This window comes from Carcharhinus amblyrhynchos, chromosome 7 (assembly GCF_965287045.1).
Source record: "Carcharhinus amblyrhynchos chromosome 7, sCarAmb.v2.hapA, whole genome shotgun sequence".
Classification (NCBI taxonomy): domain Eukaryota; kingdom Metazoa; phylum Chordata; class Chondrichthyes; order Carcharhiniformes; family Carcharhinidae; genus Carcharhinus; species Carcharhinus amblyrhynchos.
Window position 1 is genome coordinate 14166742 of NC_137330.1, and position 25926 is coordinate 14192667.

General features: G+C 42.7%; 1 protein-coding gene across 1 annotated transcript in view; it reads left to right on the top strand.

Annotated features, from left to right (window-relative positions):
- lmbrd1 (LMBR1 domain containing 1) overlaps window positions 1-24073 on the top strand; it is a 221685-nt gene extending 197612 nt beyond the window's left edge. Inside the window, exons 15-16 of the mRNA XM_080191977.1 lie at window positions 21483-21574; window positions 23393-24073. Of these exons, the coding sequence (XP_080048103.1) occupies window positions 21483-21574; window positions 23393-23515 (215 nt within the window). The 3' untranslated portion in view covers window positions 23516-24073. The remainder of the gene's footprint in view (window positions 1-21482; window positions 21575-23392) is intronic.
- The last annotated feature ends 1853 nt before the right edge of the window (window positions 24074-25926 follow it).

The window sequence follows — 25926 nt, forward strand, 5'->3', positions numbered from 1 at the left end:
TCTTTCTGACTTCGCCTTTAGTTTCCACCCCAACTCCATAAATCTTTGCTTAATATCCCCTTCCCTTAATCTCCCTATGTCATGTGTCCCCACATGAACTATAACTTGGGGTTGATCTCCCTCTCCCCTAAGAGTCCTGAATACTCTGTCCGATACATCCTGGACCCCAGCCCCTGGTAGGCAACACACCAGCCCAGAGTCCCTACCCTTACCTCCAACTCTCCTATCCGTCCCCATAACTGTGGAGTCCCCAATCACGAGGCCCACTCTCTTACCCCTAACCACCTGAGGCTTGCCAATAGGCTCACCCCCAGAGACCTGCTCCCTTTGGCTATCCCCAGTTGATTTCTCCTCAACTGTAGCCTCCAGGACCGAGAACCTATTTTGGAGGGGAACAGCCCCAGGGGATTGTCCCCCCAACTGCTTTTTGCCCCTCTTCCTGGCAGTGACCCAAGACTTATTCCTAGGAGTGACTATCTCCTTATAACTCCTTTCTATGTCTGCCTCCACTTCCCGAATTATACGGAGCTCCTCTAATTCCCCTTCCAGCTCCTTTACACGCTCCTCCAGAAACTGCAATCTAACACACTTCCCACAAGTAAAATCACCTGAAACACTGTGGGAGTCCCTCACTACATACATCCCACAGGAGATGCAGCTTACAGCCTGAACTGCCATCCCTGAATCAATTACCAGCAGAAAAGTAAAAATATAAAAAAAAAACTTCCCTCACACTTATAATTAGGTTAGAGGAGGTGGAAGGGTGGGATTCTCTACCAGTGTAGAGAATCGGGAATCCTCTCTGCACTAATTTATAGTGTTAGGGGCACGAGAAAAAAAAACTACAACTACCGGTAAGCGTCCTAGTGACGACTTCCGGTTTCTAACTAATTTAAAAAAAAAACCGCCGAAACTCGCGACTTAACACTAAAAATAAAAAGTTAAACGGAATAAACAGAAAAATATACCTTATTTTTGCCTCCTCGCACGCCCAAAAATCGCTGCCTCTCGACTCAGCTCCACAGGAACAATGAGCCAATAGGGTGCCAATAGCTCAAAGCATGAAGCAAGAAACTTTCCTAGCCTGCCCTGTACTTATTGATGACTGAGAAAAGACTGTAAACTGTTTTTAGACTAATAAAATGTCTAAATGGCAGTGGCCAATTGTACTACTTTTGGTCTGTAGGGCAAACCTCTTAGGCCATCATGCCAGCTAATTGGCCAAGGATGATCTAAGTCTCAGATCTTCAGCTACTTGGCAATTTCTAACCCACCCGGGTTAAGATTCAGTAATGGCCAAAAACTGTTAAAGTTACATCAAATCAGTGTAAAATTGTAATTTCAATGGCATTTTTTCCATTCACAAAACTAAGAATGTGAACATTTAATGGTCATTGCTGGATGAAGCACAATTGTGCAGGACAAACCTGCAAGTTGATTGTCCCATTAGCAAAGATAAAACAGGATTTTGTTTGAAGTAATTGATGCAAAAACCATAATGTTTGTGTTATTCAGCTACTGGAATGATTCCCAAAAGTTGTTGGGTATAGATCAAAACAGGTTGCATAAATCCTGTATAGACCATTGATAATGTGACTACCTATTCAGTTTTCCTATAGCCATTCACTTTGTTCAAGGATAAGTTGGCGAGTGCTATGTCGGTATAAATTCTACATTACTTATTGATAGGGATAGGGTTGCTGGGATAAACAGTCTTGGTTCATTTGTACTGAAGGCTAGAAAACATTGCTAATAAATCCCTCATGTCAGATGTAGCTACTGTTACGTGATGTAATAATGAATACATTCTTTCTTTGAGAGAAAAGACGGAGTGGATACGTATAGGCATCCTCTGTTATATTTTCTATCCAAGTTTTCTGCAGGTATCAGATGATTAATAGATAAAATTGTTAGAGAATATATAACAGGCCCATAGAATGTCGTCGTCATGAATCATTTCATAACCTAATTGGAATATCATCATTTGTGTTCAGGTTTGTCAAAACTCCCATCAGTACTTATTGGATAATGTGCAGGCACAAGTCCATTTGGCTTTCTCCACCACCATTGCACCCCCTGTCCCCGACTCCCCCAAATCCCTCACAAGCAGTAGAGAATTCTAGCACACAATTAACTTTGTAATTGTGTCACAGTGTTGTAACTTCCAGTCTATTAGTAACAATTGGATACTTCTTAACGTCTGAATGAATTAAAGAGCAGTTAGTAGAAGCAATTATTCAGGACGAAGGAGAGAGAAAATAAGAAATTGTCATAAATAGCTGTTTGTAATTTGGCATCCTTAAGTGTGTAATTATCTTGCTAACTTGGCTAGGGTGTAAGATTACTGACAGTATCCGTTCAGCTGGAGCTGTGTAGTGCCATATAGGTAATGGAGTGTTTGCCATCCTTGCTATTGCCACAGACAGCAATCGCAGCACAGAGTTAAGGTCAGTTACGGCAAGTGATTCAGAAGGCAAATGGAATATTGGTATTTATTGCAAGGGGAATGGAATATAAAAGCAGGGATGTTTGCCACAGTTGTACAAGATATTAGTGAGTTAATGCCTGGAATACTGTACGCAGCTTTGATTTCCTTACTTTAGAAAGGATGTGTGGAGAGTCTGCAGAAGGATCTAGATAGGCTGGGCGAATGGGCCAGGAAATGGCAAATGGAATTTAATGTTGGCAAGTGCGAGGTGGTCCACTTTGGTAGGAATAATGGTAGGAAGGGTTATTACTTACGTGGCGAAAAACTGCAGCAGGCGACGGTGCAGAGGGACCTCGGGGTCCTTGTGCATGAGTCGCAAAAACCCAGCTTGCAGGTACAGCAGGTGGTCAGGAAGGCGAATGGGATGCTAGGGTAAATATTCATCATGGAGTGCAGTTACGAGTGGTGTGCCTCAGGGATCTGTTTTGGGGCCACTGTTGTTTGTAATTTTTATTAATGATCTGGATGAGGGTATAGTTGGGTGGATTAGTAAATTTGCTGATGACACCAAAGTTGGAGGTGTGGTAGATTGTGAGGAAGGGTGTCATAGTCTGCAGGGAGACTTAGATAGGTTGCAGAGCTGGGCCGAGAGGTGGCGGATGGAATTTAATGCGGAGAAGTGTGAGGTAATTCACTTTGGTAGGAGCAACAGATGTGTCGAGTATAGGGCTAATGGGAGGACTTTGAATAGTGTGGATGAACAGAGGGATCTAGGTGTGTGTGTACATAGATCCCTGAAAGTTGGGAATCAAGTAGATAAGGTTGTCAAGAAGGCGTACGGTGTCTTGGCGTTTATTGGTAGGGGGATTGAATTTAGGAGTCGCAGTGTAATGTTGCAACTGTACACTACTCTAGTGCGGCCGCACTTGGAGTACTGTGTGCAGTTCTGGTCCCCGCATTACAAGAAGGATGTGGAGGCGTTGGAGAGGGTGCAGAGGAGGTTTACTAGGATGTTGCCTGGTATGGTGGGGAGGTCCTATGAGGAGAGACTGAGGGATCTAGGGTTGTTTTCGTTGGAAAGAAGGCGGCTAAGAGGGGATCTTATTGAAACATATAAGATAATTAGAGGTTTAGATAGGGTGGATAGTGATAGCCTTTTTCCTCGGATGGAGAAAGCTAGCACGAGGGGGCATGGCTTTAAATTAAGGGGGGGTAGCTACAGGACGGATGTCAGGGGTAGGTTCTTTACCCAGCGGGTGGTGAGGGATTGGAATGCCCTGCCTGCTGCAGTTGTAAATGCGTCTAGTTTGGGGGCGTTTAAGAGATCTCTGGATAGGTTTATGGACGAAAAGGGATTGGTATAGGCTAGTGGGTCATTGTTTTTGTAACTGGTCGGCGCAACATCGTGGGCCGAAGGGCCTGTTCTGCGCTGTTATGTTCTATGTTCTATGTTCTATGCTGGCCTTCATAGCGAGGGGGATTGAATATAAAAGTAGGGAGGTCTTGCTGCGGCTGTATAGGGCATTGATGAGGCCGCAGCTGGAGTACTGTGCACAGTTTTGGGCGCCGTACTTACACAAGGATATTTTGGCCTTGGAGGGAGTGCAGAGGAGGTTTACTAGGCTGATGCCGGAGTTGAGGGGGTTGATCTATGAGGAGAGGCTGAATAAACTAGGCTTGTACTCGCTAGAGTTTAGAAGAATGAGGGGAGATCTCATTGAGACGTATAAGATGATGAATGGGATGGATAGGATAGAGGTGGAGAGACTCTTCCCGCTCAGGATAGTAGGACTAGGGGGCACAGCCTCAAGATAAAGGGGGGGCGGTTTAGAACGGAGTTGAGGAGGAACTTCTTCACTCAAAGGGTGGTGAATCTCTGGAATTCTCTGCCCGTTGAAGTGGTGGAGGCTACCTTGCTAAATATTTTTAAGACGCGGGTTGATGGGTTTTTGATAAGAGAGGGGATTAAGGGTTATGGGGAGAGGGCGGGAATGTGGAACTGAGCCACGACAGATCAGCCATGATCTTATTGAATGGCGGGGCAGGCTCGAAGGGCTAGATGGCCTACTCCTGCTCCTATTTCTTAAGTTCTTATGATATAATCATGTCACCAGAGAGTCAGAGGGTGTTGACTTGACTGATACCTGGGATTGGGGTAATTATCTGGACAGGTTGGGCATGTACCTATTGGAGTTAAAAAGAATGAGAGATGATCTTACTGAATCATATAAAATTCTCAAGGGACTTGACACGGTGGACATTTATCCTTGTGGGAGAGACAAGAACTCAGAGGGGGACAGTTTAAAAATAGGATTCTTCCATTCAAGACAGAGATGAGGAGAAATATTTTTCCTGTATCCGAAGTCACCATTGCAGACATCACAGCAGCTTCTTGAAGGTCAACCCACGGAAAGTGACTGGCCTGGATGAGCACTGAGATCCTGCGTGGACCAGCTGGCAAGGGTATTTGTAGACATCTTCAACCTCTCTTCACACCAATCTGAGGTCCCTATGTGCTTCAAGAAGGTGACCATCATTTCGGTACCAAAGAAAAGCCAGGCACCATGCCTTAATAACTATCACCTAGTAGCTCTGACATCTATCATTATGAAGTGCTTCGAAAGGTTAGTTATGTCACAAATCAATTCTAGCTTCCTAGATTGCTTGGATTCATTACAGTTCACCTACCGCCACAAACAGGCCCACAACAGGTGCCATCTCCCTGGCCCTGCACTCGATCCTGGAACACCTAGATAACAAAGACACCTATGTCAGACTCCTATTTATTAACTACAGCTCAGCTTTCAACACCATTATTCTGACAAAACTCGTCTCCAAACTTCATGTCCTGGGGCTCGGCTCTTCCCTCTGTGATTAAATTCTGAACTTCCTAATTCACTGACCACAATTAGTAAGGATAGACAACACCGCCACGATCATCCTCAACACCGGTGCCCCACAAGGCTGAGTCCCTCTTGCTATACTACTTATATAACTATGACTGTGTGGCCAAATTCCCCTCAATTCCCAACTCAATTTTCAAGTTTGCTGAAGACACCATTGTAGGGAATCAAATCTCTAACAGCGACGAGACGGAGTACAGGAAAGAGACAACTTGATGAGCTGGTGCAACGACAGTAATTCCTCCCTCAGTGTCAACAAAACAAAGGAGATGGTCATCGACTTCAGAAAGTGTAGCGAAGGACGTGCCCCTCTCTACTTCAATGGGGACGAAGTAGAAATGGTCAAGAGTTTCAAGTTTTTCGGTGCCCAGATCACCAACAACCTGTCCAGCTGCCTCTATGACGATACTGTAATTAAAGCCCACCAACGCCTCTACTTTCTCAGAAGACTAAGGAAATCTGGCATGTCTGTTATGACTGTCACCAATTTTTAAAGATGCACCATTAGAAAGCATTCTTTCCAGTTGTACCACAGCTTGGTATGGCTGCTGCTCTGTCCAAAACCACAAGAAATGACAAAGATTCGTGAACGAAACCCAATCCATCACTCAAACAGCCTCCCACCTATTCGCACTGTTTATACTTCCTGCGGCCTTGGAAAAGCAGCGAGCATAATTAATGCCCCACGCACCCAGACATACTCTCTTCCATCATCTTCTGTCGGAAGAATGATAGTAAAGTCTGAGGAGTCATACCAGCCGACTCAAGAACAGCTTCTTCCCTGTTGCTATCAAACATTTTAGAATGGACCTACCTCGCACTAAGTTGATCTTTCTCTACATCTAGCTGTAACTGTAACACTACATTCTGCGTTCGTTCATTTCCTTCTCTATATGTGGTATGCCATGCGCAAGAATCAATACTTTTCACTGTGTACTAATACATGTGACATTAATAAAAAGCTAGGTTATTGAGGGTAGTCAGTTAGGTGGAGCTGAAGCCACAATCAGGTCAGCCATGATATTATTGAATGGTGGAGCTTCTCCGAATTCAATATGTTTGTATAAGGATTGTCTGTCTTCCCAGAGATAGATTTGAGGACTCATTGAATGATATTTCTTGAACCTTATGATTGACATTAAGGAATGCCAATTTTTTTCTTTCCCATTCTAGTTCCCTAATTTGCCAATCATTGTACAAAATGTATCTGTTTGAATATAGTGTCATGGACAGAAGGGCGGGGTCAATTTTAACTGCCTGATTTCCCTGCAGTCAAACCATCTGTAAGCAGAAAGGTGTTCCTTTTATTCTGATTTCCCCTTTACAAATGGGGGAATTTCCCACATTTCCTCCAGTTCTTAAATTTGAATGTTCCAATCCTCTATTAATAAACTTGCACAGCAAGCTTGAGGTAAGCAAGAGGAGTTTGCAACATCCTCTCCTTTTATGTTCCCACAATAAATGAGGAATAATGAAAAAGGAAGAGGGTTCAAGGCACAACCGCAAACTATAAATATGGGTTTTACACGTGTCCAGAAGCAGAAATCAACTGGAGCGTTCCTTCCAAGGGGAGGTTGACTGTAAAATATTCCATCTTTCCAGCGTATGACATCACGTCTAGAGAAGGCACATAGGGTGAGTTAGTCTGGAGGCACGAGTTCCAAGGTTCCAGCAGTTGGCAGGTTTGCTGACGCCAGAGTTCTTTATACTTCCGCTAGCTTGATAGCACAGGCTGGCGCTCTGTTAACATTGTGAGTTAAACTGGACCTACCTTAGTTCAGTTCCACCAGACAATATTACAGTGCAGCTTGTGGATTCATACGTATATATTCACAAAAGGAAGCAATTTGATCAATCATGTCCACACAGGTCAAGACTGACTACACTAATCCCATTTTCCAGTGCCATAGCCCTGGAGGTTACTGCAACTTGGGGCGGTCATGTGACATACTACAGCAAATAAGGTCCAGGTGAAGGCTGGGATGAAAGCACTTTATCTGAATGCACAAAGCATTTGGAATAAAGTGGATGAGCTGGTGGCGCAGATCGGCACTAATGGATACGATCTGGTGGCCATTACAGAGATGTGGCTGCAGGGTGACAGGGACTGGGAGCTGAATGTACAGGGCTATCAAGTGTTTAGGAAGGATAGGCAGGAGGGAAAAGGGGGGGGCGTAGCTCTGCTGATTAAGGATAGCATCACGGTGGTAGCAAGGGATGATATTGGAGCCAAGGAGCAGAGGGTGGAATCGTTGTGGGTAGAGATTAGGAACAGCAAAGGGAGGAAGACGCTGGTGGGTGTCGTCTATAGGCCTCCGAATAATGATCTGGAGGTGGGGCGGGCTGTTAACGTGCAAATAAGTGCGGCGTGCAGGAATGGGACGGCCGTAGTTATGGGGGATTTCAATCTGCATATTGATTGGTCGACCCATGTTGGACGTGGGGGGCTCGAGGAAGAGTTCTTGGAATGCTGCTGGGATAGTTTCCTCGAACAGTGTGTGTTGGAGCCGACGAGGGAGCGAGCTATCTTGGATCTGGTGCTATGTAATGAGGCGTGTAGAATTAGGAACCTTGTGGTGAAGGATCCTCTTGGGGAGAGTGATCATTGTATGGTGGAGTTTCTGGTGCAGATGGAGGAGGAGAAAGTGGGTTCCCGGACGCGCGTCCTTTGTTTGAATAGAGGGGAGTACGGTAGGATGAGAGAAAAATTGGCGAATGTGGACTGGGGGAGCGCGTTGGAGGGAGGGTCTACTGAGGAGCAGTGGAGGATCTTTAAGGAGATCTTTCTTGGTGCTCAGCGGAAATTTATTCCGATGGTCAAAAAGGACCGTAGGAGGAGAGGTAATAAGCTGTGGATAACGAAGGAGGTGAAGGAAAGTGTTAAATTAAAAGCGGAGGAATTTAGAGTAGCTAAGAGTAGTGGGCGAGAAGAGGATTGGGAGAGGTTTAAATGTCAACAAAGATTGACAAAGAAGTTGATAAAGAAGGGTAGGAGAAACTATGAAGCTGGGCTAGCGCTTAATATAAAAAAGGATAGCAAGAGTTTTTATAAATATACAAAAAGGAAGAGGCTGGCTAGGGTGAATGTTGGTCCTTTAGAGGATGAGAAAGGGGACCTAGTGGTAGGGGATGGGGATATGGCTAAGGTATTGAATAACTTTTTTGTTTCTGTCTTCACGGAGGAGGACGTGAATAATTTGCCGGGTGTTAGCGATGGAAAGCTGGTAGGACTGGAGGGTCTTAATGACATTACTGTTACTAGAGAGGCGGTGCTCGACAGACTGGAGGGGCTGATTGTGGACAAGTCCCCAGGACCGGATGGAATGCATCCGAGGGTTCTGAAAGAAATGGCGGAGGTGATAGTGGATGCCTTGGTGGTTATTTTCCAAACGTTGCTGGATTCCGGGGAAGTGCCGGATGATTGGAAAACGGCTAATGTTACGCCGTTGTTTAAGAAGGGTGCCAGGCAAAAGGCGGGGAATTATAGGCCAGTTAGTTTAACGTCTGTGGTAGGTAAAATGTTAGAATCTGTCATTAAGGAGGAAATTGCGAGGCATCTTGAAGGGAATTGCTTGATAGAGCAGACGCAGCACGGTTTCATTAAAGGGAAGTCGTGTCTGACAAATTTACTGGAGTTCTATGAGGATGTGTCTAGGGCGGTGGATAGAGGAGAGCCGGTGGATGTGGTCTTTCTAGATTTTCAGAAGGCGTTTGACAAAGTGCCTCACAAGAGGTTATTGCAGAAGGTCGAGGGACATGGAGTTGGGGGTAGGGTGTTAGCGTGGATAGAGGATTGGTTGTCAAATAGGAGGCAGAGAGTGGGGGTCAACGGGTGCTATTCGGATTGGCGGATGGTGACTAGTGGAGTGCCCCAGGGGTCGGTGCTGGGGCCTCAGCTTTTTACCATTTATATAGATGATCTGGAGGAGGGAACCGAGTGTAGAGTGTCGAAATTTGCTGATGACACCAAGATTGGGGGAACGGCAAATTGTGCGGAGGGTGTGGAGAGTCTGCAGAAGGATCTAGATAGGCTGGGCGAATGGGCCAGGAAATAGCAAATGGAATTTAATGTTGGCAAGTGTGAGGTGGTCCACTTTGGTAGGAAGAATGGTAGGAAGGACTATTACTTACGTGGCGAAAAACTGCAGCAGGCGACGGTGCAGAGGGACCTCGGGGTCCTTGCGCATGAGTCGCAAAAACCCAGCTTGCAGGTACAGCAGGTGGTCAGGAAGGCGAATGGGATGCTGGCCTTCATAGCGAGGGGGATTGAATATAAAAGTAGGGAGGTCTTGCTGCAGCTGTATAGGACATTGGTGAGGCCGCATCTGGAGTACTGTGTGCAGTTTTGGGCGCCGCACCTGCGCAAAGATATTTTGGCCTTGGAGGGAGTGCAGAGGAGGTTTACTAGGCTGATACTGGAGTTGAGGGGGTTGAGCTATGAGGAGACGCTGAATAAACTAGGCTTGTACTCGTTGGAGTTTAGAAGAATGAGGGGAGATCTCATTGAGACGTATAAGATGATGAATGGGATGGATAGGATAGAGGTGGAGAGACTCTTCCTGCTCAAAAAAGACAGTAGGACTAGGGGGCACAGCCTCAAGATAAAGGGGAGGCGTTTTAGAACGGAGTTGAGGAGGAACTTCTTCATTCAAAGGGTGGTGAATCTCTGGAATTCTCTGCCCGTTGAAGTGGTGGAGGCTGCCTCGCTAAATATTTTTAAGACGCGGGTTGATGGGTTTTTGATGAGAGAGGGGATTAAGGGTTATGGGGAGAGGGCGGGAAAGTGGAACTGAGCCACGACAGATCAGCCATGATCTTATTGAATGGTGGGGCAGGCTCGAAGGGCTAGATGGCCTACTCCTGCTCCTATTTCTTATGGCCACTTATACTTCCTCAGGATGTATATTGCTGGGTGTTGGAGTTAAGATGCCTTTGTTCTCAGAGACTCTCTTGTCAAAACCAATGTGTTGGAACTGCTAAGATAAAAGCAAATACTGCAAACGCTGGGATCTGAAACAAGAACAGAAAGTACTGGTAAATCTCAGCAGGTCTGATGGCATCTGTGAAGAGAGAATAGAACCAACGTTTCGATCTGCATGAGCCACCGTCAGAGCTGTATACTGGGAATGAGGGGGATCTAGGAATAGTGCAGCAAAGTGCAGTTGAGGTTGAAGATCAGCGTGATCTTATTGAATGATGAAGCAAAGGGCCAAATGACCTATTCCTGCTCATATTTCCTATGTACATTGTCTTTAACACAAAGAACAAGGTTACTGTAATGAAGAAGATGCAGTCTACATGAAATTGATCAGATCTATTTTAATAATCAGATTTCAACAAAAGATTGAGATTGTTCCATAATTTGCATGACCCCTTGAAGGAAGTTCTGAAGTTGGGTAGCAATTAATACAGCACTGCTCCTTAAAGGGAGCGTCCATGTAGTTTGAATTTCAGTCTTAAGTGCAGAGTTTAGTTTGGCATCTTCATGTAATGCTAACAAAGTGCTGCATTGTTAGTCTTACTTCAGGTAAGATCCCACTGCCTCTTACAATGGCTTAGGGAGGCATTAATGTTCACTTGGCAGCATTTGAAGAGCAGCAGGGAGTTGTGCTTGTTGTCTTAACAGCTTATTGGGAGGTTAGATACATCTGATGTTATATAAATGCACATTTGAGACATGTTCTTTGTTGCAGGCTACCTGGTTTAAATCTCAACAATTCAAAGCAGATTCGTTGCCAGTGTGAAAATGTAATAAATACAGACATGCCTTTTCTTCCCCTTGAATCTAATGATGAAAATCCCATGAAAGGGTTACTTCAAGCAGCTAGTTAGCACTATTCTAGAAGTGTGCGTGCAAACATTTTGAACTAAGTAATGCTTCCATTTTGCCCTGTGGCCTCATCTCTTCTACATTCATCATTCTGTGATATTATTCGATTAATCTTGCTTTAATTAAACAACATTTTTTCACTAGAATTTTTCTGCAATTGCTTATTTTTTTTTTAAAAGGCTCATCTATGCAGTTAGCTTTTTATCTCCTCTAACTAGGGCTTATTTTCTAAAGTGGCCATTTCAGTAAATCATTTTTATCTTTTTACTGAACTATGCATTCCATCAGTGTAAAGCAAGGGTGACTATCTTCTCCAATAAAGCTCTGTCATTTGAAGGTTAAGCAGGTCAGGGTTTTTTTTTGTTGCAATGATTTGTTACTGAGACCAGTGGAGTGAACCATCTGTGGACTGCATTCAGCTGCAGTGTAATTCAGGTGTGCAGCTGGGGTACTGCAGATGGTAAGGAATGCTGTTTTTCACCTCCTGTTTGTTCCATTAAATGTGAGCTTGAACTGCTTTTGCAGCAGCAGTTTTAACTGTTAATATGCTAGTGTGGATTTTATTTGGGGAGCAGTGAGAGGAATTGGAAGTGATAGCATATTTGTTGAATGTTAACACAAAATTTTCATCGGTTTGATATGCAGCCAGCTGCAAGATGATATACCGCAATAATAAGTTCTTTCAATCTCAGTCCTGCTATCGTGGCAATATAGGTTACCTCTAATAAGAAATTGTCATGCAGTTCAGCTTGATGAATCAACAGGGTTAAAGATTTGGCTGATTCTATTGCAAGTGATTTGCTCAAAAGCCTCGATGAACGATACATAAAAGCCATTTAGTCTTGCATACATATTTGGCTAGGAACTAGAAATATAAACCCATAACGTCCGATTTCTGAGTGGTCCTACCTGGGACAGATCTCGAGGCACTGGAGTCCACACAATTCCACAGGGGAATTGCCAGTGAAGTTCAAATGGCGCAGCATGGCAGCACAGTAGTTAGCATGCTGCCCCAGGGAGCACTTCTGGTCTCAGGTCACTGTCTGAGTGGAGTTTGGACATTCTCCCTGTGTCTGCTTGGGTTTCCTCCAGGTGCTGCAGTTTCCTCCCACAGTCCAAAGATGTATAGGTTAGGTGAATTGACCATGCTAAATTGTCACTTAGTGTCAGGGGACTAGCTAGAGTTTAGAAGTTAAGGGAATAGGGCTTGGGTGGGATTGAGTTTGGTGCAGACTTGATGGGCCGAATGGCCTCCTTCTGCACGGTAGGGACTCTACGATTCTACGTGCAGTTAGGTAAATTGGCCATGCTAAATTGCCCCTCGGCAAGATGTGTAGGTTAGATGGATGGGCCATGATAAGTGTATGGGGTTACAGGTTAAGGTAGGGGAAAGGGCCTGAGAAAAGTACTCAGAGTCAGAGAGAGTCGATGCAGACTCGATGGTCTGAATGGCCTTTTCTGCACTATAGGGATTCTGTAATCTTCCAATGGAAAATTACCCTGAACTGCGATCCATCCAATAGTATGAATTAAATCAGAGACTCGAACAGAGCAGGAAAGGTTAGAAGAATTAAAACCACTTGGACCATGGTAGAACTAAAACCAGCTCCTTCCACCCTCCATTGGACACCGCTTGATGCATTTCGCTTGTCACCCAACTATCTTCCAGACCAACTACCCTCCAGTCTCTTCTGACAACCCTGCCGGGTGCCTTCCCCTCCCGACTGTCTTCCAAGCACATTCCCAAATGACGACTTGAACGCACCGCCCTCACACTGACCTGCCAACTGATCGTGTTGCCACCCCAACCCCCACGTCCTACACACTTACCTTCTTCCTCCTCTCTGGTGTCACAAAGTAATAAGGCAGCTAGTGGTTAAAAAAACGGGGGAGTGGCTTCCTAACCCTGACTTTCCTGCTCTTGACGGAAGCCTCGGGAACCGACTGCACTGCACTTCTCTCACCCATCTGAAGTCAAGGTCAGGCTAAAGGGTGCAACTCCATTTTGCTGTAAGTGCAAAGAGGCAGAGTGGCAATCCAATTATTATTGCCACTCCTTGCAAGTTCTAGGCAATCTTGAATAGCTATCCTCAAATAAGATCCATTAAAGTTGATTTCCAATGTTCTGCTTGGGAAATGATCTTCATCCAGCACTATAGCTATTGCAGTTTCAACTTAGTGATCCTATAATGGACAAAATAATTACCTTTAAACGTTCTTTATTTTATTAAATGTAATCCTGCCTCAACCATTTGGTTAGGCCAGCTTTTAATTTTCAGGGAGTTTAACAAGACTACCAGATTTAGCAAGCATTGTCCTTCAGGCTAACCCCACATGCACTTTGGTTTAAGATGTGTTGTTTTTAGCATGTTTTAATAAACAACACATTGTTAAATGGATTTGAAGTCGGTAACTCTTGTAGTTAAACTGATCATTAAAATAATTAGTTAAATTTTCTGAATCTGGTGGTACCAAACAGTGTTTTGGTAAAGGATCTCAGCTTTTCAATGGAAAGCAGATGCTATTTATGTATTTGCATTTAATTCTCTGTCTGACTTCCTCATTTACCAAGTGTGGCTCATTGGGAATGTTAGTACCTCTCTATTTTGCTGTCAGTGTTTTAACAGAGCGTTTTTTAAAAATTATGTATATCTAAATCGGCAGTCCATGCAACTCGTCACATTTAAATATAATTTCTAACAGACTGCACTGTTAACAATTTCACTGATCAAAATGTTGCTGGCTGTGCTTTCAAAATGCCATCTAGTTATTCTGATTGTATTTGTCAGCTGCATTCTCGAGGGCTGTTGCACTGAAGGAGTAATCGTAGGTTTCAAAGATAATGTACTAAATGAAAAGATTTTTTTTCCCTCTCCCATGTTCACTTTGTTCCGATTAAAGCAAACTTCCCGGCTCCAGAAGTGAAAGGACGTGGAGGGCCCGTTGAGGTGGTGGAGGCTGCCTCGCTAAATGTTTTTAAGACGCGGGTTGATGGGTTTTTGATAAGCAAGGGGCTTAAGGGTTATGGGGATTAAGGTTATGGGGATTAAGGGAATGTGGAACTGAGCCACGACAGATCAGCCATGATCTTATTGAATGGCGGGGCAGGCTCGAAGGGCTAGATGGCCTACCCCTACTCCTATTTCTTATGTTCTTATGAATAGTTTTAACGATCGTTCTCCTTACGCAGTAGTGCTTATGCTGATTTTCATTAGCAACACATCCAAGAAACGAATTCAGCCCATCTCCTGTGGAAGACCTACATGAACAGAAATGAAAATGGAAAAAGGGTTGAGGCTTGCTTGTATTACTGCATAGAAAGCCAGAAAACAGAACCTTGAATATTAAATAGGTTTGCTTACCACACCTTCAAAAGACTGATTCAACAAAGAGAAGCACAAAAGGATGATGGGCCTTTGTTGTGAAATACTCTCACATCTGAGGTTTTAAAGAGAATATTGAGATGAGACGCAATTGCATTGAAAAACACAGTGACATAAGCAAGTTGTTCTGGGAGCACTGAGCTGAAGAACACTGGGTCCACATTAATAAAGCCTCAGTGAGACGAAGACCGCTGGAACCCTCCACTCAATAAAACGCCACAATCACCGCCTTTCTTCCCTGTCCTGAACAGTAGTTATGTTGCACTGGGTTATGCAGTGACTAACAGTTGAAGCTGTGCAAATCAACTGCTTTCTGAAAAAAGTGATATAAGTATCTGTGTAGTAATGGGATTAAAATCTATAATGACCAGAATGCATCAAGAGAATCAACTATAGTGTCGGTTTTGCAGATGGAGGACAATTAGCTAAGCTCGAGCGATAGAGATCTGCTCTCCATATCTCGATCTCGATCTCTTTCTTGAAGATATTTCTTAAAACCTAGATCTTTGAACAAGATTTAGGCCACCTGTCCTAATATTTCCTTATGTGTTTGATTAAGTGCCTCGGCATGTTTTCTTACATTAAAAATGCTCTGTAAATATTAGTTATTGTTATTGGGTCTTAGTTTTCTTCATTTAACCATTTATATGTTTCTATCTTTCTCCAATAAACTACAGAAAATCATTTCTGTCTCCATTTTTCCTAAAGCTAGAGCAATTCAGTCCACATGACTGAATATTTTTCTAAGGATGTTCCCATGTGGCAAATTGCCCTTTTAAAACTTGCACTGTACTTTCCTGTATGGATTATTGAGGGGGCATTAACATAGTGGTGGCATTACTTGATTAGTAATCCAAAGACCTGGTCTAATACTCCAGAGACACTAATTCATATCCATCAAGTAAACTAGGGAATTTAGATTTAATTTATTCATAAATCTGCATTAAATACTTAGCCTTAATAATGATAATTAATCCAGTGGATTGTCATGAAAAACACATTTGGAAATCTATCGTCCTTACCTGCTCTGGCCTAAATATGATTGCAGATCTACAACAATGTGGTTGATTTTTTAAAACAAGCTGTTCAGTTGTATCTAAACTCCTACAGAAAGTTTAAATAAAAGTAAAACTAGACGGACAAAGCAGCTTCAATCCAAGCATTGAAAATTACAAGAGTGCACACTCTGCTCAGTCAAACCCACAAAATCATCCTCACTGATGTCTGGGGTCTTGCAGCAACATTGGGAGAGCACAGACAAGTCAAACATTAGCTGGACATACTCATATTCTCAGTGTCCCAACCATTTCCATCACCATTCTTGAGCGTGTCCTACAGAACAGACATGCAAGAGCTGTTGACAGTGATGTATAATGACGGAGTTGCCATGCAAATCCTCAACTTTGACCACAGAGCCCTTGAAGTACCTGATATCAGATCAAAAGTGGGCAAGGAAGCCTTCTGCTGATTTTCCTCTATGTTGAACACTACTTGGCAAAAAAAAACCGAGGGTAGCATGCGCACAGAATGTACTCTGGGTGAAGTACTTCAATAGTCATCACCACCTGTCGTTCGGTAGCACCATTACTGACTAAGTTGACCAAGTTCTGAAGGTTAGATTTGCCAGATTGATTTCCCTACAGAAGGAGGTGAGGGAATCAACGAGAGGGAAAACTACTTGAACTCACCCTGACCAATTTACCGATCACAGTGTTGATACTGTCACACTGAAGGCACCATCCATCAGGTCATGTGGCACGAACATTGTGATCAATGGAACAGATTCAGAACAGATCTAATAGCTCAAAATTGGGCAGCAACGGAATTGTATTCAAACACAATCTATAGCCACGAATCTCAGTAGATCTCCCACTCTGCTAATAGCATCAGAACAAGAAAGTTAAATCAAGGGTGCAGGAGAGCACACCTGGAACAACAACAGACATATCTAAAAATGAGGTGCTAACCTAGTGAGGCTACATCGCAGGACTACCCGCATGCTAAATAGTGGCAGCATCATGTTATGGACACGGTCAAATGATCACTCAGTCATCAAATTTGATCAAAGCTTTGCACTCCTACCACATCCAGTCATGGCAATGGACTCTTTAATCAGAGGAGGCGGCTCCAGAAACGTCCCTATTCTCAATGACAGAGGAATCGAGCTTATCGGTGCCAAAAACAAGGCTGAAACATTTGCTGCGTGAATGATTCACCTTAGCTGCTGCCTGAGGTCCTAGTATCTCGGATGCCAGTTTACAGCCAATTCAAGTCATCTTGTGTAATGTCACAGAATGGCTAAAGGCATTGCAAAGGCTATGAGTCTTGACAACTTTCTGGAAATAACACTGCAGACTTATGCTCCAGAACTAACTTCCAGTTCCAGTACAATTGCAGCACTGGTATCTATCCAACAAAGTAAAACAAAATTGCCCAGGTTTGTCCTGTCCAGAAAAGGAAGATAAATCCAAGCAAGCCACTGATGTCCCATTATTCTACTGGGGGATCCTTTTCAGAAGTTCCCAAGTAGGGGTTTACTAGGCAATTTCTAGAAATGCTAATCTCCCCTGAACAATTGTGCTGGACTGGAGCCATCTGACAAAGCAATTTAAATTGCTAACTTTAGATGATCTTGCCAGTTTTAGGTGGGATTCTGATTTGGAGGCACTGAATCATAATCTCACAGGTAATAGCTTCGCACCGCGAAAGGGTTGACGTACGAGGAGAGATTAAACAGTTTGGACTTGTACTTGCTGAAGTTCAGAAGAATGAGGAGGAAACTGATGGAGGTATATGAAATACTAAAAAGGATTGATAAAATAAATGTAGACCAAATGTTGTTTCTTGTGGACAATCTAGAACAAGTGGTTACAGGTATAGATTGAGAGGTGGTAGATTTAAAACTGAAATGAGGAGGAACTACTCGCAGAGGGTGGTGAATTTGGGGAACTTGCTACCTCATCGTGCGGTGAAGTCTGAATCATTACATGGTTTCAAGATATAGGTATATTTATAATACTAAAAATGGGTTCAAAGGATATGGGGAACAAGTAGAGAAGTGGATTTGAGACCAGGGAGAGAATAGCCATGATCTAATTGAATGGCGGAGCAGGCTGAAAGGGCTGAATTGCCTCATTTGCTCCTAATTCCTATATTTATATGTTATCTTAGAAACTTGTCTTCTGCCTTTCATTGGGGCTTTTAAACTCACCTACTTTACAGCAGCCTTTACTGCGCTCCTTTTGCACTTGGCTGCTGCTGGGTGGGGGGGGGGGGGGTTCATTTTGCTTGTCAATCTGATTCAGTCAAAGGTTGGACGAGACGGGCTATACAATTCAAGCACAGGTAAGTGGCTATCCACCGCTGATTACCACTTATGCATCTCAATCTAAAATATGTGGCGTATATTGAGAGCTTCATGCTGTGACAGTAGGGGTATAAGTGTGCGAGTCTTCGAGCTGAAAGGAAAGTGTTCAGGCCCAGGGGTAAATGATTAATCATTAATAAAGGATCATAAAGTAGGTTCTGACAGTTACTCTAGCAGCGCATAAAATATCAGTTATAACAAGCTGATTAAATGTATGTACTCCCCAGTACTGAATGAAATACAACTCTAATTACTAATATCAAAAGTCAATTCCATCATTATAACCACTTGATTAGATTACTCTACCAGTTATTTTGCAGTAGGGAAAGTTCCTAAAAAAAAATTCATTTAGCATTTGGCACTTAAGCAAGTGTATTATCAAATGTAGTATTTCAAAGTGACTGCTATTTAAATGAATAATCCAGGAGAGAGGCTCAGCAATATTGGTGAGTATCAGCACAACGGCTTTTAAGTTATGAAGAAAGCTTTTTAAGATTAGTATCCTTCATCCGTAAGTATGAAAACTGAACTCATTCAAAAACCAGTCTTTTTTGAACCTCATTAACCTCTAACAACAGGAACCTCACTTGACCTTGGCACAGGAAGTCTAGTTTTGTTTGCACTGTTTACCTTTAATCTCCAGAACCATCCTCTAAACTGTCTCCAGCGCACCACGTCCTTCCTCAAATAAGGCCAAAACTGGACACTACTACAGATGTGGTCTCACCACCACCTGATGCAACTCTTCTTTACTTTTATACTCCAGTCCTTTTGCTAACATTTCACTTATCTTTTTAATTACATGCTGTACTTGCATACCAACTTTCTGAGATTCATGAACAAAGACACCAAGCCCCTTTGCCCAGATGCATTTTGAATCTCCTTTCCATTTAAATAATTTGCCTTTCAATTTTTTTTGGCCATAATAGGGAGTGAGTGAGATGTGGGAGCATGGACAAAACGGGGGAGTGGGGATGGTGAGGACTCAAATTGGTGAGTGATGCGTGGTGCGCTGGAGACAGTTTAGGTCAGGCATGGGATGGAATACTGTGGGAGTGAGGTGCTTCATTGGAAGGCGTGTGGGGGAATGTAAGGTGCAGTGCTTTTTAAAATAGTTACTCTGAAGTTAGAAATGCTTTTCTCCTTCCAACTCTCAAAATATCTGTGTGTAAAACTGGCAGAACCATCTAAAGTTAGTAATAATTTTTGTCTGCACTGTTTACCTTGCAAGCCCACCTACAAGCAAAATTGCAGATTGCACCATGGGTGGGAACTTATCCTGTATTTATTATTTAGTGTTACAACTTAATTTTGCAGCAGTTTTATTTACTTTAGATTATAGCTAGCCTAGCTTTCAGCTGTTGAGATGCAAGTAGACCTAAGCCTAGATGCAGTATCCCAAGTTAGCTAATTAGCTTTGCAAGATTCAATAACTGTAACTTCAATAGTGAAATATATGTAGCTGATGCCTAAATGTTGATGAATTAGTTATTTGGACAATGGTATCAATGGGGGCAGCACGGTGGCACAGTGATTAGCATTGCTGCACCTCAGCGGAATTTGGGACCCAGATTCGATTCCAAGCTTGAGTCACTGTCTGTACAGAGTTTCCATGTGCTCCCCATGTCTGCATGAGTTTCCTCCCAACGCTCCGGTTTCCTCCCACAGTCTGAAAGATGTGCTGGTTAGGTGCATCGGCTGTGCTAAATTCTCCCTCAGTGTACCAGAACAGGTGCTGCAGTGTGGTGACTAGGGGATTTTCACAGCAACTTCATTGCAGTATTAATGCAAGCCTATTTGTGACACAAATAAATAAATTTTAGACTTAATTGTTTCATGGAACTTCCAATTTTATTCAGACGTTTACACAATGTGAGAGAGGCCAATTTTATTTTAAGTTTTAAAATCTACCTTTAACCTTCCAGTTTTTCACCATTTAATTATAAATTGGGAAATGCATTGTGAATATTTTGTTTCACACGTGCTGTAAAACTGGAATTGCAGCCTCCTGCCAAGTAGCCATTGTGCAAGTCTGATAAAGAAATGCATGTAACAGGTTGAGAACAGATATCAGACTATATGCATACAGATACATCGCTTCTTCAGCACAGAACACAGAAATGTATACAGCCTGCACGCATACAGACAACATCCACCCTCACACACACGTACAGACCGGCATCCACCCTCCTCACGCAAACATACAGACCAGCATCCAACCTACACACACACGTACAGACCAGCATCTACCCTGCAGTGGTAAAGAGGTCATTTGGTCTATCATGCCGGTGCCAGTCGAACAACAGTTGCCCAATTTAATTCCACTTTGCAGCAGATGGGCATACTTTTCTTTATAAAAAGGTTCCTCAGTCTTATGTAATACTTTACAGCCATGCAGACTAATGTCAGTCCCACTGGATCACTGCAGCAAAGATATTCTGAAATAACTTGATATTGAATAGCTCAGAGGTTTGCTACGGGTGCAACCTAATGTCCAGTGCAGAGAATAAAGAATTCACTTTCCTGGTTTTGGAAAACTATCCCACCTATTTGTAACACAACAACTAAATGAGAATGTAAAAGGGAAAAATAATAACCCTGTGTCTCTTTTCATTACATTGACCTTTTTCGCATGGACACATGGGAAATGAGGATGGCACTTTTACAAATCTCCCTTGATTATATTTTCTTGGCTGATGGCATGGTTGGCAATTGCTGGGTGATGGCGGTGACTCCATAGAGATCTTAGAGTTATTAGGGTGGTGGAGTGAGAGGAGGTTACAGGGAGGGAGGGATGTAACGAAGAGTTTAAGATGTGAAAATTTTAAATTGGAAGTGTTTGAGGAAAAGGTGCCAATTTAAGTTAGTAAAGACAGTAGGTAACTCAATTAACTTTGGTTTGGAGTCAGGAAATATCCTTGCAGTGGTCAAGTGAAATGTTTTTATCAGTAACTCTTTGCATACTCATTCCATTAAGCTTTCATGAGATTTCATTTGATACTCTTTGACTACTTTTGAATTGAAGTAACTAGGTAGATTGAAAGAAGTCACGCCTGCACCACACTCTTCCTTTATGAACACACAGCATTCAATTATTGCAAAGATTCATGTGCATATCCTAAATGGGAACAAAAGGCAGATGAAAGTGGGAGTACAAAGTAAATCAGCATGCCATTTACTTTAAGAAAATGATGTTGACCTACTCTACCGGTTCAGCTGATTACAACAATGAGTAGCTGAGATATACAGACCAGGAATGTCCAGGTTCAATCCCTAACCTGCCTGAATTGGCTAAACTGAGGTCCAGTGTGGAGGAGAAGGAAATCCACTCACGTTCCTGGTTTCAATCCCTGTTCAGTGAATCATTGACTTAAACTGCTTTGAACATGGCTATGATGCTGCTGCTGTTAGTTGCCTGCCACAAAAGTACTCGGGTACTTAACATGGATCAAGAAGCAAGAGAGTAGCAAATTGAGGATACGTAACTAAATTGCCTCTGTTATCTGACTCTCACCTATAAATTGTTGAATATGCATTTTGATTTCAGAGTTTGATTGTTTTTACTTTTCAGATCAATGCACAGTGACAAGGACATATCTGTTTCTTCACAAATTCTGGTTCTTTAATGTTGTGTACTACTTTGGCAACTGGGCGTTCATTGCAGTAAGTATATTGCTTTGATTGCTATTTTAATTTAACTGTTGGCCATTTTTTATCCTTGAAGCGATCACTAAAACTTAACAGAAAACCTTGGATCATTGCAAAACATTAGCCTACCACTTGAATCATGCATACCTGACTTTGCAACTTTAAGCTACAGATGACGCCACGATTGGTGGCATAGTGGACAGTGAAGAAGATTATCTAGGATTGCAATGATATTGTGATCAATTGGGACAGTGTGCTAATGAATGGCAGATGGAGTTTAGGTAAATGTGAGGTGATAAATTTTGGTAGAACGAATAAGGGCAGTTAATGGTAGCGAGTTGGGGACAGATGTAGAACAAAGCAATCTAGGAGTACAGGTTCATAGCTGCTTGGACTCACAGGTGGACAGGGTAGTGAAGAAGACATTTGGCATGTTTGGTTTCATTGGTCAAAATATTGAATACAGGAGTTGGGTTGTCTTGTTGAAGTTGTACAAGACATTGGTGAGGCCACACTTTGAATACTGTGTACAGTTCTGGTCACCCTATTATAGAAAGGATATTATTAAATTGGACAGAGCGCAGAAAAGATTTACTAAGATGCGACTGGGACTTGATGGTTTGAGTTATAAGGAGAGGGTAGATAGACTGGATTTTTTTTTCTCTGGAATGTCGGAGGCTTGGGGCAATCTTATAGAGATCTATAAAATAATGAGGGGCATTGATAACGTAGATATTCAACACCTTTTCCCAAAGGCCGGAGAGTCTAAACATAGAGGGCATTGGTTTAAGTTGAGAGATACAGAAGGGTCCAGAGGGGCAAATTTTTCACTCAGGTTCTGAAATGAGCTGCCAGAGGCAATTATAGACAATTTTGCCTTTTAAAAAGTATTTAGACAGTTACAAGGAAAAGATGATTATAGAGGGATATGGGCCAAATGAGGGCAATTGGGACTAGTGGTAAAAACTGGGCGGCGTGGACAAGTCGGGTCAAAGGGCCTCTTACCATGCTGTAACTCTATATACTCTGACTCTATATGCACCTCATTCTTTTATTCTTTGGAGGGAGAAACACAGAGCTTGGATTTTCCACAGAAAGCCATGTAACTCCAGTGGAACAAGATGAGGAAGGCAGCAGAACCCAAGTCACTGACACTCCAATTGTCCCTGTCTCTTCCAAGATTTCCTTTCAGAGTTGACATGGGATTCCACTCCATCTGTCATATTATAGACTGGTGTAAAGAAACCTGAGACAATTGATGGCATTTGTATTTGGTGCCCAGTGAGGATTGGCAGGTGTGTCCTTTCTGTCCTCAAAACATCATGGAACAAACTCTTCGTTGGTTTCAAGTCCAAGAGCAGTGTCGGGGGGATAAGGTGTCCATAAGTGTGAATTTCATGAGCAAATAATGATTTACAGACCTGTCTTCCAAAATAACACATGCAGATTGTGCAAGGCTTTTATTTTAATCAGTTAACTTTCTTTTAAATACAATGGATATAAAACATCCCACAATTTGGCATTAAACTAGTTGTCTCACTTTTTGGGGAGAAAAGGATGCATCATGCAAAGAATGTAAATGTCACATTGCTGGAGTCAAGAGTGTGCTTTGGAAGTTTGAGCCTACTCTGATGAAAAGAGGAATTTGACCCTGTCTTGCCTGGTCTGGGAGTGTTTGATACCCCATTGTTCAACATGACTTATTTTCTGTGGTCTCTCTCTATTTCAATCAATAATGTAACTGTGAGCAGTTTTTGTTTTTTTTTCCCAAAGTCACCTTTTGAAATGTTTCAGTTCATGCTTTGCATTAATGGGACTATTTTGTATTCACAGGTCTTCCTAATTGGGCTAATCGTCTCCTGTTGCAAAGGAAAACGATCAGTCATTGAGGGGGAGGTAGATGACGATGATTCAGATTTAAGTGATGACGATGTCCTGGAGAGACGTCGCGTTTAAATTTACGCTGAGTCCTTCAAGCTTTAACTTCGAAGGTTTGTGTGGAGGGTTGGGGGCAGAGCGAGCGAGAAGGAAATCTCTATTTATGCTGAAATGTTTAAACTGACCTGTTCCCCTTTAAGTGCAAACTTTGAAGAAGGGGTACGGGAGATGGGTGAAGTTGTAAAAGAGAAAAAAAACTGAATCCGTACAGTATATTGTATTAAATTCAAGCATACTGCTGCCAACCTTTTTTTTCAAATGCGTTAGAAAGGGCTGCTAATTTTCTAAATGGTTTTAAATGGAGCAGACTAATTTGCAGATCACTGCATGTAATCCCTGAAATTACATTCAATAAGTGTTTTTTGCCTCTTAACATCAAATTGCAGTCTTGGAAAATTTGCTCATTTTAATTTTGTGGTTGCATACAGAACTAAGCAATGTATTTAATGCTTTAGTTAAAATTGTTTTCATGGCTTTTTACTAAGTAATCACTGATTGTTGAGTTTAATTGCAGAGCTTAAAAAAGCAATCTATGTCATCTGTAAGTTACATTTATAATAAAAACAACAGAAATTCCTGGTTGAGATTTTCATTTTTTTCTTCATGGAAGGGGGATACGGTAGCGCAGTGGTAATATAACTAGACTAATAATCCATTTACCCAGGCAAACAACACAAAGGTAAAAGCAAATTACTGCAGATGCTGCAATCTGAAACAAAAACAGAAAATCTCAGCAGGTCTGGCAGCAATTTGTGGAGAGAGAAGAGAGCCAAGTTTTGAGTCTGGTTGAGCCTCAGTGAGAACTGAGAGCAAAGACATGAGTTTAAGCCCATCCAAGACAGCTGGGGGAAGTTAAATTAAATTAATTAAAGCTGAAGTTAAAAGCTAGTACCAGTAATGCTGACCATTCAACTACCAAATTGTGAAAATTTACCTTGATCACTAATCTTCTATAAGAATAGAAATGTGCCATTTTTTTCTCCCCCCCCCCCCCTGTTCTGGCCCGGACGTGGCTGCAGCAATGTGGTCAGCTATCATCTGCCCTCGGGTATGGCCTAGCAAAGCACTCAGTTTTATTCAGGAAGGCAGCTGACCACTTTGTGTCCTTCTCCCCTTGCAATTTCACAGGACCGGCAGCCTTGCAAGTATGCCATCAGCATTGATCATTCGTCATGTGAGTGCCAGTAGGCCATTTGACTTGGAGGGCATTGTAGCTGTGTGCTATCTACAGTGTTGTCACTTTTTTTGTCAGCGTGACTTCTGTACTGTTAATGTTATAGAATGTGTTTCAGAAATGTTATAGGATGTAACCGTGGCCTTTGGGCTCTCTTGTTGTTTCCTTCTCCACTTCAAAGCCATCAGCAATGCCGTGGGTGGCGCAGTGATTAGCGGCACAGTGATGAGCAGCACTGCTGCCTCACAGTTCGATTCCCAGCTTGGGTCACTGTCTGTGCAGTGTTCGTACGTTCTCCCCGTGTCTGCGTAGATTTCCTCCGGGTGCTCTGGTTTCCTCCCATTGTCTGAAAGACGTGCTGGTTAAGTGAATTGATCCCAACAGGTGCTGGACTGTGACAACTACAGGAATTTCACAATAACTTCACTGCGGTGTTAATATAAGCCTTACTTGCGACTCATAAACTTTACTATTTTTACTCGAATGAAACAGGTTAAGTTGAACCGAGATAGAAAATGTCAATCTTGAGATCAATATCCATTAAACAAGTAAAACAACAGTTAGTATTTGCAGACTTTCAAAAAACCAGTATCCATAAAGCATGTATTACAGCAAAGGACCCAAACCTGCAACCATCTGTAGCTGGTATAACACGTCAGGTGCTCTGTGGGGTCGCATTGAACCGAGAAGTCAGTAAAAGATAATATTCTTTTTGAGCTCAGTAGTGCAGTTCAATTAATAGGTTGATATTTTGGGATGATTTGCATGCCAGTTGTGGAGTATTTTCTTTACTCGGCAAACAAATTAAACAACTTTTCTTAAGCATCCTACAAATGTCACTGTCTTATGCAACTTTGGCGAAGGACTGCTCACATAATGTTCCTGAAATGGTAATGTCTGACAACCTCCATAGACAAAAACATCAAAAACTGGAAACTGTTCAACACAAGTGCTTCATAAGAACATAAGAAATAGGAGAACATAAGAAATAGGAGCAGGAGTAGGCCATCTGGCCCTTCGAGCCTGCCCCGCCATTCAATAAGATCATGGCTGATCTGTCGTGGCTCAGTTCCACTTTCCCGCCCTCTCCCCATAACCCTTAATCCCTTCTCTTATCAAAAACCCATCAACCCACTTCTTAAAAATATTTAGCGAGGCAGCCTCCACCACTTCAACGGGCAGAGAATTCCAGAGATTCACCACCCTTTGAGTGAAGAAGTTCCTCCTCAACTCCGTTCTGAACCGCCCCCCCTTT